At 34.0% G+C, this 12,373-nt stretch overlaps 1 protein-coding gene across 7 annotated transcripts in view; it reads right to left on the reverse strand.

Moving 5' to 3' along the window:
• LRP1B (LDL receptor related protein 1B) overlaps positions 1–12,373 on the reverse strand; it is a 1,895,525-nt gene that overhangs the window by 248,131 nt on the left and 1,635,021 nt on the right. For all 7 annotated transcript variants that reach the window (XM_067025946.1, XM_067025948.1, XM_067025945.1 and 4 more), the window contains 2 exons: positions 8,446–8,629; positions 3,814–3,899 (listed from right to left, as the gene is read on the reverse strand). In XM_067025946.1, the coding sequence (XP_066882047.1) occupies positions 3,814–3,899; positions 8,446–8,629 (270 nt within the window). The remainder of the gene's footprint in view (positions 1–3,813; positions 3,900–8,445; positions 8,630–12,373) is intronic.

The following is a 12,373-nucleotide window of genomic DNA, read 5'->3' on the forward strand; positions in this document are numbered from 1 at the left end:
ACAGCATCACTAATCAAGAATAACGATTATAAATGCTATAAAAAGCAACTAATATTCAGTCTCAGATTCAAAAGATTCATTAATTATTCATTCACACCCTAATAACTGGAGAACTACTTAACTAAATACATGTAAGCATTCATATCTAAGAAGTCATCTATGCACAATCAAGGTTCTAAAATATAAATTGAATGGATTCCAAGTTCTGTAGAGGGTTTAATAAATTCATTTCAATAGTAGTCTACAATATTCTTTCTGTTCAAATGCGTTTTTCACGGGAAGAATAAGGTAAATGGGTTAGGGTTCTGTGATGGCCTGGCAATTCAGATGGGTATATTAGAGCTCTATAGGGAAAAGGTGGGAGAGAAACTTGTCTCTGACCTTAGCAAAGATTCACCCATAATCCCCAGTCATGGCAGAATTATCCTATTCCTTTCTTTACAATAATCAATTTAGATAATGAAAATCCAATTCCAAATTTAGCAAGTCAACTACAATAAATTAAAGCCGTGAATGCAGAGAAATTGAAGCTCTGAATTCTGACATATCTTTCCAGCCAAACTAGTCATTTTTCTACAGCTTTACCCTTAATCCCTTCAGAAAAGAGTGTAAAGCTCTCTCTACAGAATCATATGCAAGGAACATTAAAACAGCCAAGGGCATGGTCAAAATAATATCTAAAAACTAGAGTCATCCCAGTGGTTTCAGAGCTGAAAATTGGTTTCATCAAAATCCTATTTGCTTCTTTTATTTCTGTGGCTGAAGATTTCCACCCTTTGGTTCAAGATGATTAATTTAGGAAATTGTGTTTTGTTTCTCTATACAATTTTACTGGAATAAAAGTCACTGCTAGAATTGAACTGGATAACATATTGGAAAGCTACTTGATTAATTTTCATTTCTAAAATCCATGTTATGAAAGTACATTTTCTAAATGTGTTGTACGAATTTAAGTTACAGCTGTCTTAGCCACAACTATGTTTTAGAATATATAGGGTAAAAACATTCTACCAGTTGTTATACTTTTATGCTATAAAGCTTCATGAGATTGTTACTAAATATGATAAAAAGAATAAAATTTAAGATATTAGGATAAATTGTTCTTCCTAATTATTTACACACAGAATTCCCAAATAATTAAGGCACGGATGTTGTCTTTTCATTTATTTTTGACTGAGAGAAAATGTGGAGAAACAATTACTGCTATTTTCTACTTCACTCTGCATATGTAGACAAAATCTTTGAGGAAGAAATTGGTTTTTACCACCTTGAACTCCTTGAAAATTTCTGTAATGCCATGATGAAATTGTAGTTAAAAATAAGTTTCCTAACAAAAATGACATATTTCAAGCAGCCCACAAGCATAACTTTAAGGCTTGTCTTTAGTTTCTTGGGTCTTTACATCCTTACTCAGTGGTCACCACTAACAAATGCTCTCCAAAGACACAGGTGTTCAGGGTCCTCGTGAATTTCCTTATCTTCCTCACTCCCTCCTTATTCTCATAAACTGCACTAAGAAATTGTTTGAAATTCATCCCCACTTATGTACTAGTGATTGGCAATAGTCTAAAGTTATACCACCAGGAAAAAAAACACTATAGGAATGTGAGCATTAAAATGGTTTGGCTATATGAAATAGACTTACATCATGCGTGGAGATAAAAATCATTTTGGTCCCTTAAGAACAATTCCTGATAATATATTGGCCATGAAAGACAAAAAAAAAAGGATAGCAGCAGAAATGTCTTAAGCCACAGGGTTGGAAAATAAAGCAAGGAGCTACCACTGAAGCTCTGTTATAGTTCTTTCATGAAGATCATAAATATTGTTGCTATATTAGTTAAATTTGTGGTTCAGCTGAGCTTATTGAGTATTATAAAAAGAAAACTTTCTCACTTTGAGATAGCACAGTCTAAAAGGAAGGAATGCTAAAAACAAAAGAAAGCAAAACAAAAACAAAAAACTTGTTAAAGAGAAAATAAACACGTCCCTTTTCCAGAGACTACACAAGAAAATCAGTAGCTTGCACATCTAACTTGGAAGGTTTAGAAAGGGTATGGAGAAATATACTTAAGAGAAAGAGATAATTTTCAATATTTTGTAAGTTTGATATACGCTTAAAGTTATACTGCACTGGAAAAAAATAAATTAATGCAGAAAACCATTTGGGAAACAAACACTTTTCTATTTTAAAGCAGTTATGTAAATTTAAACTATCTCCCTATGGGTATTACTCATCTCTTAAAGAAACAGTCATCTAATTCTTATATTTTAAATAGACTTCTGTTTAGTTTTTACAAACAACATGAAAATATTTTATATTTTACCCAATCTCTTAAGGTGCATAATTAGAGAAAGAGGCAGTATGAAACAGTGGATATTGGTGGCACCCTCCGAACTCAAGAGCAAGAATCTAAACCTCACAGATATTCCTGAATAAGACAAGCATGTGGTAAGCACACGGAAAGTTTAAGGATGCTGGTGAATTGAGAGCACAGGCATAAATTACAGTGGCAGCTGCTACCCAGCTTGGATTGTGTCCATTCAGGGATGTGAACCCAGCAATGCTACACCTTCCTATTTTTTCATGAGTAGCCAGAAATCTGGATTTTCATGTGAAATTTTAATTTTCAATTTGTGACTTAGAGAGAAGCTGCAAAATCCAATTCTGTGGGGGACAGTAAACATCACACTTGCTAATGAATATCTGCGCTTAAAGCAAGACTAAATTCTTAAGCAATATTAATGAAACTCTAACAAAGGAGGACCCAGGAGTGAGTAGAAAAATATCTTTAGTTAAATATTCTTTATGTGCTGCAAAATCAACACATGAATGGACTTCTTCATCTAATGCCTAGTGCTGGCATAAACATACTATAAAAACAAGAAATATCTTTATTTTTGGCACACTTGTTCTAGAGAGTGCTATCACATATTCATGTCACTATTGCACAGTTTGGGGCAAAGAGAAATTTGCAGCAGGACAGATACAAGCCACATCTTTGCAAAGAAGCTACTTCTCCTGACGATCAAAGATATGCTAAAACTAACTGTGATTTCTCTAGTCAATGTAATAATCAGTCTAGTTTTAATGACTGATTTTATGCTACTTTCACTGCAGACTGGGAGAGGAAAAAAAAGTTGAGGGAAGCAATTCGCATTTCCATCCTGTCATAAATGGAAATCATTCCTTTCATCTCAGATAGTATATATGAGTAAACTCTGACAACAGAACTTAAGCGTCTAAATGGATCAGTAGCCCAGATTCTCTTGAAGTAGGTGGGTTGAGGGATGAAAATGGTAAGGCTGAATATACGTACCTCATAACCTTTTAACCACGACTGGATTATAATCGTACTTTTGCTCCCTAGCTAATTCCAAATTTTAAAGGCTAAGGATCATCAATCCCATATTATTCCTTAGTTCTAAGAACAGAAACGTGAGGTTCTGGAAAAGATGTTTATTTTTAAACCCCAAGGGTTGTGGGGCTGGGGGGAAAATCTGGATAATGCACAACTACCTTAAAAGAGAATTTTATACTTCCCTAGTCTAGCTGTTCTTAAGAGAGTTTTTTCCTTGCATTAGCTATAGTTTGCATCTTCTACTTTCTTGGGTATGGTGTGATGTCACAAGTTGGAGGCATCACCTGGACAATTCAAACAGAACAAAGTTTATGGCAATCTTATATGCATATATTCATGGATCCATGAATACATGCTTCAGAAGTTCTAATTATGAGGTATTGCTACAGCTCTAATGCATATCTAGAGTGACCGTATTAAATACTATGAAATCATCATGGAAATGTCATACCTGTTTTAAAAGTGTGTAGTTGGAGCCATCAGTGCTAATTTTCCTTATCTCATGATGATCAGCAAGAATTAGAAAAGGTTCTTCATCTAAATACCAAGACAAGAAACATATTAGACTTCAGTATTTATGGTTTCCAACTCTGCTTAGTCTCAGTTTAGTTACTACAGCAATGTAAGTTCAAATGCTGTGCCCTCTGGTAGATTAATGGTTAAGAAATTCGTCCTGAGCACCTCTACTTATAACAATATGAAAAGAAAGCAGATGCCTGTGCAGTACAGAAAATCTAGACAATTCCAAATCCCTCTCTTTCCCTAGGTCTTCTTGAATATTAAATTATCTAATTTATTTGAAATTAGTGGAAAACACCTGCTGTTAAAATCTTATTTTTTGTCGTTCCTTTTTTTAATTGGAATATAGTTGATATACAATATTGTGTTAATTTGAGGTATACAGCAAAGTGAATCAGTTATACATATACATATATCCACTTTGTTTTTTAGATTCTTTTCCCATATAGGTCATTACAGAGTATTGAGCAGAGTTCCCTGTGCTATGCAGTAGGTTCTTATTAGTTATCTACTTTACATATAGTAGTGTGTACATGTCAATCCCAACCTCTCAAATGGTACAAATGAACTTATTTACAAAACAGAAATAGAGGCACAGATGTAGAAAACAAACCTATGGTTACCAGGGGGAAAGGGGTGGAGGGAAGGATAAAAATCTTATTTTTAAATGAATTTCAGAGAAGGATAATCTGCACCTATCTTAGAAGCCTACAGTATAGCTAAACATTCCTATAACCAGAAAATTCTTTCTTGATAATCAAATAACCAGCTTATGCTCTCAGAATAACTTCAGTGAAAACCAAGAGTTTCACTGCTTACATACACGTTTTTCATCTGCCTGGAAGCTTCTCTTAAGTAAGAGTCTATTTTCTTCTTATTTGTCCAACATGCTTTAGTATATTATTTGTTCTAGAATCTAGGAAAGATAATAAAAATAATCTAACCATGCTTCATATATGTAAAGATCAAACTCTTTTTAAACATCTTTGTTTCTAAGATGCATTCATACACTTAGATGCCTCATAAGCAAATTTAATGTCAGCATAAATTAGAAAAAAACAATGAAAAAGGTAGCCACTTTACGTGATTAAACGAGGACTTTATTGTAAATCATTTATTGTTATAGAGTTATTGTCCTGTTTAATTTATGTTCAAACTTATTTCTTCCTTTTAGCCTTTAGTTTTACGGTATATGTATGATACATAGGGCACTATACTCTGTTTTAGCATACTCTGTGTCAGAGATGCACAGAAATGTGTGTCACAGATGCTGGACATCACCTTCTACCAGTGATGGCAGCACCTCTAATCATTCCAGTCTTCCTGTTGAGGTTAGAGACTCAGAACCCTACTCGAAAGAGTTGTCTCTCAAGTTAACGTTGCTTTGCCATCCTATCAATATAGTTCTACATTCATAAATGTTAAATTAATCAGTCATGTTCTACCTCAATACTTAGGCAGTTCTGTTCTTTACAACTTAAATATAAGACCTGAAATTTGAAACTCCTAGAGGAAAACATAGAGAAAAATCGCCTTTACACTGGTCCTGAAAATGACTGTTTGCCTATGACACCAAAAACACATGCAACAAAAGCAAAAATCATCAATGGGGACTACATCAAACAAAAAAGCTTCTGCAAAGCAAAAGAAACAATCGGGACTTCCCTGGTGGTGCAGTGGTTAAGAATCCGCCTGCCAATGCAGGGGACACAGGTTCGATCCCTGGTCCAGGAAGATCCCACACTCTATGGAGCAACTAAGCTTGTGAGCCACAACTACTGAGCCCTCATGCTGCAACTACTGAAGCCCACGTGCCTAGAGCCAGTGCTGCACAACAAGAGAAGCCACCACAATGAGAAGCCCGTGCACCACAATGAAGAGTAGCCCTGCTTGCTTCAACCAGAGAAAGCCTGTGCGCAGCAATGGAGACCCAACGCAGCCAAAACTAAATACATCAATTTAAAAAAAGAATTGACTATTAAGGAAAGTTTAGAAGAAAAAAAAAGAAACAATCAACATAATGAAAAGGCAACCTATAGGAGAAAATACTTGCAAATAATATATCTGATAAGGGGTTAATATCCAAAATATATAAATAACTCATACAAATCAATAACAAAAAATAAACAATCTATTAAAACATGGGCTGAGGAACTGAACAGACATTTTTTCCAAAGAAAGCATACAGATGGCCAATAGGCACATGAAAAGGGGCTAAACATCTCTGAACATCAGGGAAATGTAAATCAAAACCATAATGATATATCACCTCACACCTGTTAGAACGGCTGTCACCAAAATGACAAGAGATAAATGTTGGCAGTGACTGAAAAGACAAACCTTGTGCTCCTTTGGTTGGAATGTAAATTGGTGCAACCACTACAGAAAACAGAATAGAGGTGGCTCAAAAAATTAATAATAGAACTGCCATCCAGCAAACTCACTCCTGGGTATATATCCAAAGGATGTGAAAATAGTATATCAAAGCTATATCTGGGGCTTCCCTGGTGGCGCAGTGGTTGGGAGTCCACCTGCCGATGCAGGGGACACGGGTTCGTGCCCCGGTCCGGGAAGATCCCACATACCGCAGAGCGACTGGGCCCGTGAGCCATGGCCGCTAAGCCTGCGCGTCCGGAGCCTGTGCTCCGCAACAGAAGAGGCCACAACAGTGAGAGGCCCGTGTACCGCTAAAAAAAAAAAAAAAAAAAAAAAAAAAAAAAGCTATATCTGTACTCTCAAATTTATTGTAGCATTATTCACAATAGCCGAGACATGGAAACAACCTAAGTGTCCATCAACAGATGAATGGGATCTGTATAGCCACGAGAAAGAATAAAATCCTGCCATTTGAGACAACATGGGTGGTGCTTGAAGAATTATGCTAAGTGAAACAAGTCAAACAGAGAAAGACAAATACTCTATGATATCACTTATATGTGTAATCTAAAAAAGCCAAACTCATAGAAACAGCGTAGAATAGTAGTTACCAAGGTTTGCACGGTCGGGAACATGTGGAGATGTTGGTTAAAGAGTACAAACTTTCAGTTGGAAGTTCTGAGGGTCTGATGCACTACATTGTGATTATAGATAACTACACTGTACTACACACTTGAAAGTTGCTAAGAGAGTAGATCTTAAATGTTCTAACCACAAAAAAGAAGTGGTAATTATGTGAAGTGATGGAGGTGTTAGCTACTACTACCATGGTAATCATATTACTGTATATAAGTATATCAAGTGAATGCATTGTATTACCTTAATGTTACACAATGTTGTAGGTTAATTATATGTCAATAAATTTTGGGGAAAATATCTAGCCTCTCTTTAGCAAAAGGTTTATTATTCAGGGACACTCATATTTATATTAAAATTGTTATTAGTTTCTATTTATTACTTTTAATGGAAAACCACTATAGCATGGATACATGATGTAATAAGACCCAAACTAAAATGATTAGCATTCACCTCCTTTTCATAATCCTTTGTGAAAAGTTTAAAGTAATGGAAACACTGACTAGTTTTTAGATTTTATCTTTTCTTCTTATCCCATGTCACTAAATGAATGATGTAGTAAGCAGTGATCTGGCAAAAAAAAAAAAAAAAAAGTAGGCTGGCAAATAAAACAATGGGCTCCAAATAATACACAAATTTATTCAGAGATGAACATTCCAAGAATAAGTGAGTGGAATGAAAAACTGAAAAGTTATTTTTCTCCATAATGTGTACAATTTTAACCAGTTAAAAAATGAACTTTTAAATTCCTATCCCTTTTATTTATTTTATGAAAGTAGATGAGAAAACATCTAGTTTTTAAAATGTTGTTCAACATAAATGTATATGAGAAACTGGCAATGCTATTTAACTGATTATACACAATGTCACAGTAAGAGGAATAGAGACATATTATGCACCACTTTCTGTCCATTTTAAGTTATTATTATATATTACTTTGTATCATTTTAATAAGTTTGATTTTCTCCCCTAATGAATCATAATTTGTTTTAATATTTTATTGAATCTTCTAATTCACAAATCAAATACACTGCTTGAAATAAACAGAAGTTTGATAATACTTGTTGAATCACTGAAAGAATTCAAATAGTCATATTCCTGATTTATTGTTATTGTTGTCATCATTATTACTATTATTATTACTGACCCATTGTTCTCCTTGGCACACATCTATGAGTGTGTGTATGGTGTAGGGGAGAAGGAAAAAAAAATATTAGGATGCTGTCATAACAGGCTCTTTAATAGCCTTGGCTAAACCTGCTCCCAAGAACCTGTGATACAGGAAGCAGTGCTAGAGATAGTTCTTTTTACTTGTTCTCAAAATCTAGAAAACCTTAATAATTCACAAGACCACACTGTAATGGTATTAAAAACAGAGCAGTGTGTGGACAACATGCAATATCAGAGTGACAAATTTCCATATCAAGGTAAGTAGAGGAGAATTTTGATTTCTTAGACACAGCAAGGAGGAATGAATTCAACAAGAATAGCTACAAAATCAGATCCATATGTGTAACTGAGGCTGGCTCACTGGACAAGTTCAATTCGATACCTGAGAGTGATTTGCAGCCATTTGGGTTATCAGGTTGTATTTCATATCCATCTGTACAGAGGCACCTGTAGGTCCCATATGTATTGATGCATTGCTGGCTACACGGAAAGCCCAAAGAGCATTCATCAATGTCTACACATGTTTTACCATCATCCTTCAGTTGAAATCCAGGCCAGCATTTGCACTGGAGAATGAAAAACAAGCATAATCAATTCATATCATTGTCACTGTCTCTTGCTATTGGATATCCATTTAGCATGATTCAAGAAAGAAAATCATTTAATAATAGATAATGCCAAGTCTTTCTGTCTCCCGGAAATTAAACTTTAATAAGAATTACATATATTACATACAGTTTAAGTTAAAAAAGGATTCTCTCAAATAGCATCATTTGATCTTCTGAGGTTGACAAAATTACAAAAGTTAACTGACATAAATCAGCAAACCATGACGGCAAGGAAAACAAAACTAAACCATCAGCTTCTTCTGTTTTTTTTTTTCCTATTGCATTATATTGTGTTTTTAGAAGTCTTTAATAATCATAAGGATTAACCCTTAAGTGGAGCTCTGAGGATTACTAATATTGTCACGTATGTTATTTCATTAGAGTCTTAACAGAAATCTATGATATAGGCGCTATTATTAGTTAACCCATGAGAAACCCAGAGGCACAAAGGTGAAATTGTGTAAATAAAGCCAGTAGGAGAGCTGATTCTCTCTGTAATTTTTAACAAATAATAAGGCTCAATTAATATTTATTGGCAGGGTTTGAGTTCTTAACCAAATATGTTGATGTCTGGAGAAATAATAAAATTAACATAGTTTCCCCTTCATAATTAAATCAATGTGCATCATCAAATCATTTTTTTTTTCAGCATCTCTATCATGTTCTATATGACCCTCTAATGATTATGTGATATTTACTAACTGGCATATCAGTTTTCATTACAATGTCATACCATATATGTCTTTGCATTCCTGAAAATAAAAAGGGGCGGTGATTGGTCATTCAGTCCCTGCCAAGTAGCATATAGAATTATAATTATACAACATGAACCTATAATTGGCCAGATGATTGTGAACATGTTAACCTTCACCAAGACTATTTAGTGGCCTTTGAATAAAAGAACTTGTGAGTACTGAATAGGATAGTGAATTAAGTAGGAACTCTAAGTTGTCAAGAAAAACTAGTATTCCAGAATTATTCATAGTAAACATTTGAGCCTTTGTATCTATTGGGAAAATATTAGAGAGAGATATGTGCTTATTATTAAATAATGAGCAAGCAGTTAATTGAGGGGTAGAATTTTTTTAAGTACAAAAATGGTGTTCATTATGTGGAGAAGAAGGAGCATCAGCTTCACCTGAAAGTGCTCAAAAGATAAATGAGGGCTTCCCTAGTGGCGCAGTGGTTGAGAGTCCACCTGCCGACGCAGGGGACACGGGTTCGTGCCCTGGTCCGGGAAGATCCCACATGCCGCGGAGCGGCTGGGCCCGTGAGCCATGGCCGCTGAGCCTGCGCGTCCGGAGCCTGTGCTCCGCAACGGGAGAGGCCACAACAGTGAGAGGCCCGCGTACAAAATTCTATAAACAAATGAAATTAGGATGTTTAAGATGTAGAGTATTTTTAACGTGTTTATTAAAAGAGAAGATTTTTTAAAAAGATAATTTCTTCCCCAGTCTTGTTAACCTTGTTTTAACAAAAATATTTTTTGCTCCCAAATAATTAAAAGGCGTTTATGGGAAATTCTACTAACTTATCATTCATAAATTGAATGAAAAAATAATAATAATCATTTGTGTCATAGATAAAAAATGAGTCATCTATATTTAATTTAAAAAACAGTTTAAAAATGTTTCACTTTCACTTAAAAAGAAAAGTTTTATGAAAGTGAGATATATATATTCAATGTCATGTTAATGTTTCTCATAATCAAGAACTATTTCAAATTGTCTTGATTTATATTAATTTTTATAGAGAAACATATAGCTACCAGAAACAAATATAGCTATCCAAAGTTTTCCTATTACATTCAGAAAAATTTGCAGCTTTTTTAGTGATATTTAAAAACATTGGTTATCTTATACACATTAAAATTTATTGATCTCCCAAAAGTACATTTATTTTCACATGGTAAGTTACCCTTCCATCCAAATAAGACTCTTTCTTAGTTAAGTATATTACTCCCTTTTGAATACTTAAATCAAGTGTATTTGTTTTACAGCAAATTGTTCATAGTCCAGAAGGTCTAAATTTTGCTTTTATAAGCAATTTTCATTTTATTGCAGAATTTGAAGGAGGAGTTGTCATGTTCTGCTGATAATGTAATGAGAAATAGTTTACTGGATAGCTTTCCCCATTCTCTGAAAAAGAGAAACCCATCAGCTAATATTTTTTTCCCAAAACAGATAAGCATTTTGTTGTATATAAGATTTTTTATTCAATCTCCTATAAATAAATTGTCAGAAATATAACATATTATATATATGGTTTTGTTTTTTTGTTTTTTTGCAGTACGCGGGCCTCTCACTGTTGTGGCCTCTCCCGTTGCGGAGCACAGGCTCCGGACGCGCAGGCTTAGCGGCCATGGCTTACGGACCCAGCCGCTCCATGGCATGTGGGATCTTCCCGGACCGGGGCACGAACCCGCATCCCCTGCATCGGCAGGTGGACCCTCAACCACTGCGCCACCAAGGAAGCCCTATACATATGTTTTTAAATGACATATATAACATGTATATCAACACAATATATAAAATATTTGTTTTGAATCTTTGCTTAAATCTCTTATTTATGATTCTTGTCCTAGCTCCTTTCATTTTTGAACTGGTCTTGCTTCCCCCAGTAGATGTTTTATTTTATTCATTAGTTTTGACATGTTTGTATATTAAGGAACATTATCCACTACAATTTTTTCAGGTATCATAGACATTGCCTTTTGAATAATTAAACAGTTTGTCTATTTTACCTAGAAATCTCATTTCATTCTATGACTCCCTCAGAGAAGTCAGAGAAAATAATTATATTTTAAAGGTATCAATAAACAATTATTTCTCTGTGAGGAATCTTATAAAGTAATTAAAATAGTATGATTTATCATGGCTTTCTGGGCGAGACTGACTTCTACCAAAGCTAGTTTTCCAAATATGGAATCTCTGGACACTCAGTATTTCTTACATGCAGGCATTAAAAAAATATATTAAACCGTACTTTTGATGTTATGTCAAAAGGTGACTATTTCATATTCTATAATTTTTAGATTTTACCACCAAGATTATGACAGATTAAAAATATACACAGGATAAACACAAATAAATCTACTTTGAAATTTAAATTTTAGACAGATAGATGGATAGATATACATTTTTTTTTAGATATACATTTGATATGATAAAAATAGATTATTTATAACATGACAGAATTTAAACTATTACCTCTAATAATTTTATAACACATTCCCTGACTTTTTTGGAAACATTTCTATATTGATTGTACATAAATCACTAATAAAATTTTTTCTGCTTCATTGGGTTTCAAAACCTTTACTGCCAAAATTAATTACCTCATATATACTCATCACATTAAGAGCTGTCCTGGCTCATTTGTCTTGTTTCCTTCTACCTATAATACAGTGTTTGTGAGTCTATGCTTTTGTGTTTTAAATCTTAGAAGTTTAACAAATTCTTCTGAATACAATACTGGGTCTAAAAATTTTTTAAATAAATATAACTTTCTTGGTATTTTACTTTTTATCTCTATTTTTACACATGGGAAAATGATTATTGTACTTGTTAGGTTATATCTATATACAGTGACCAATGTAGTTAAAGTTAATCATAATACCAGAAATTCAGAGATTAAAAATGGCAAAGTGGTTGGTGAATTTACCATTAGATAGAACTGACTTGTCATAGAATATCAAGGCTG

The sequence above is a fragment of the Kogia breviceps genome, chromosome 2 (assembly GCF_026419965.1).
Source record: "Kogia breviceps isolate mKogBre1 chromosome 2, mKogBre1 haplotype 1, whole genome shotgun sequence".
NCBI lineage: Eukaryota > Metazoa > Chordata > Mammalia > Artiodactyla > Physeteridae > Kogia > Kogia breviceps.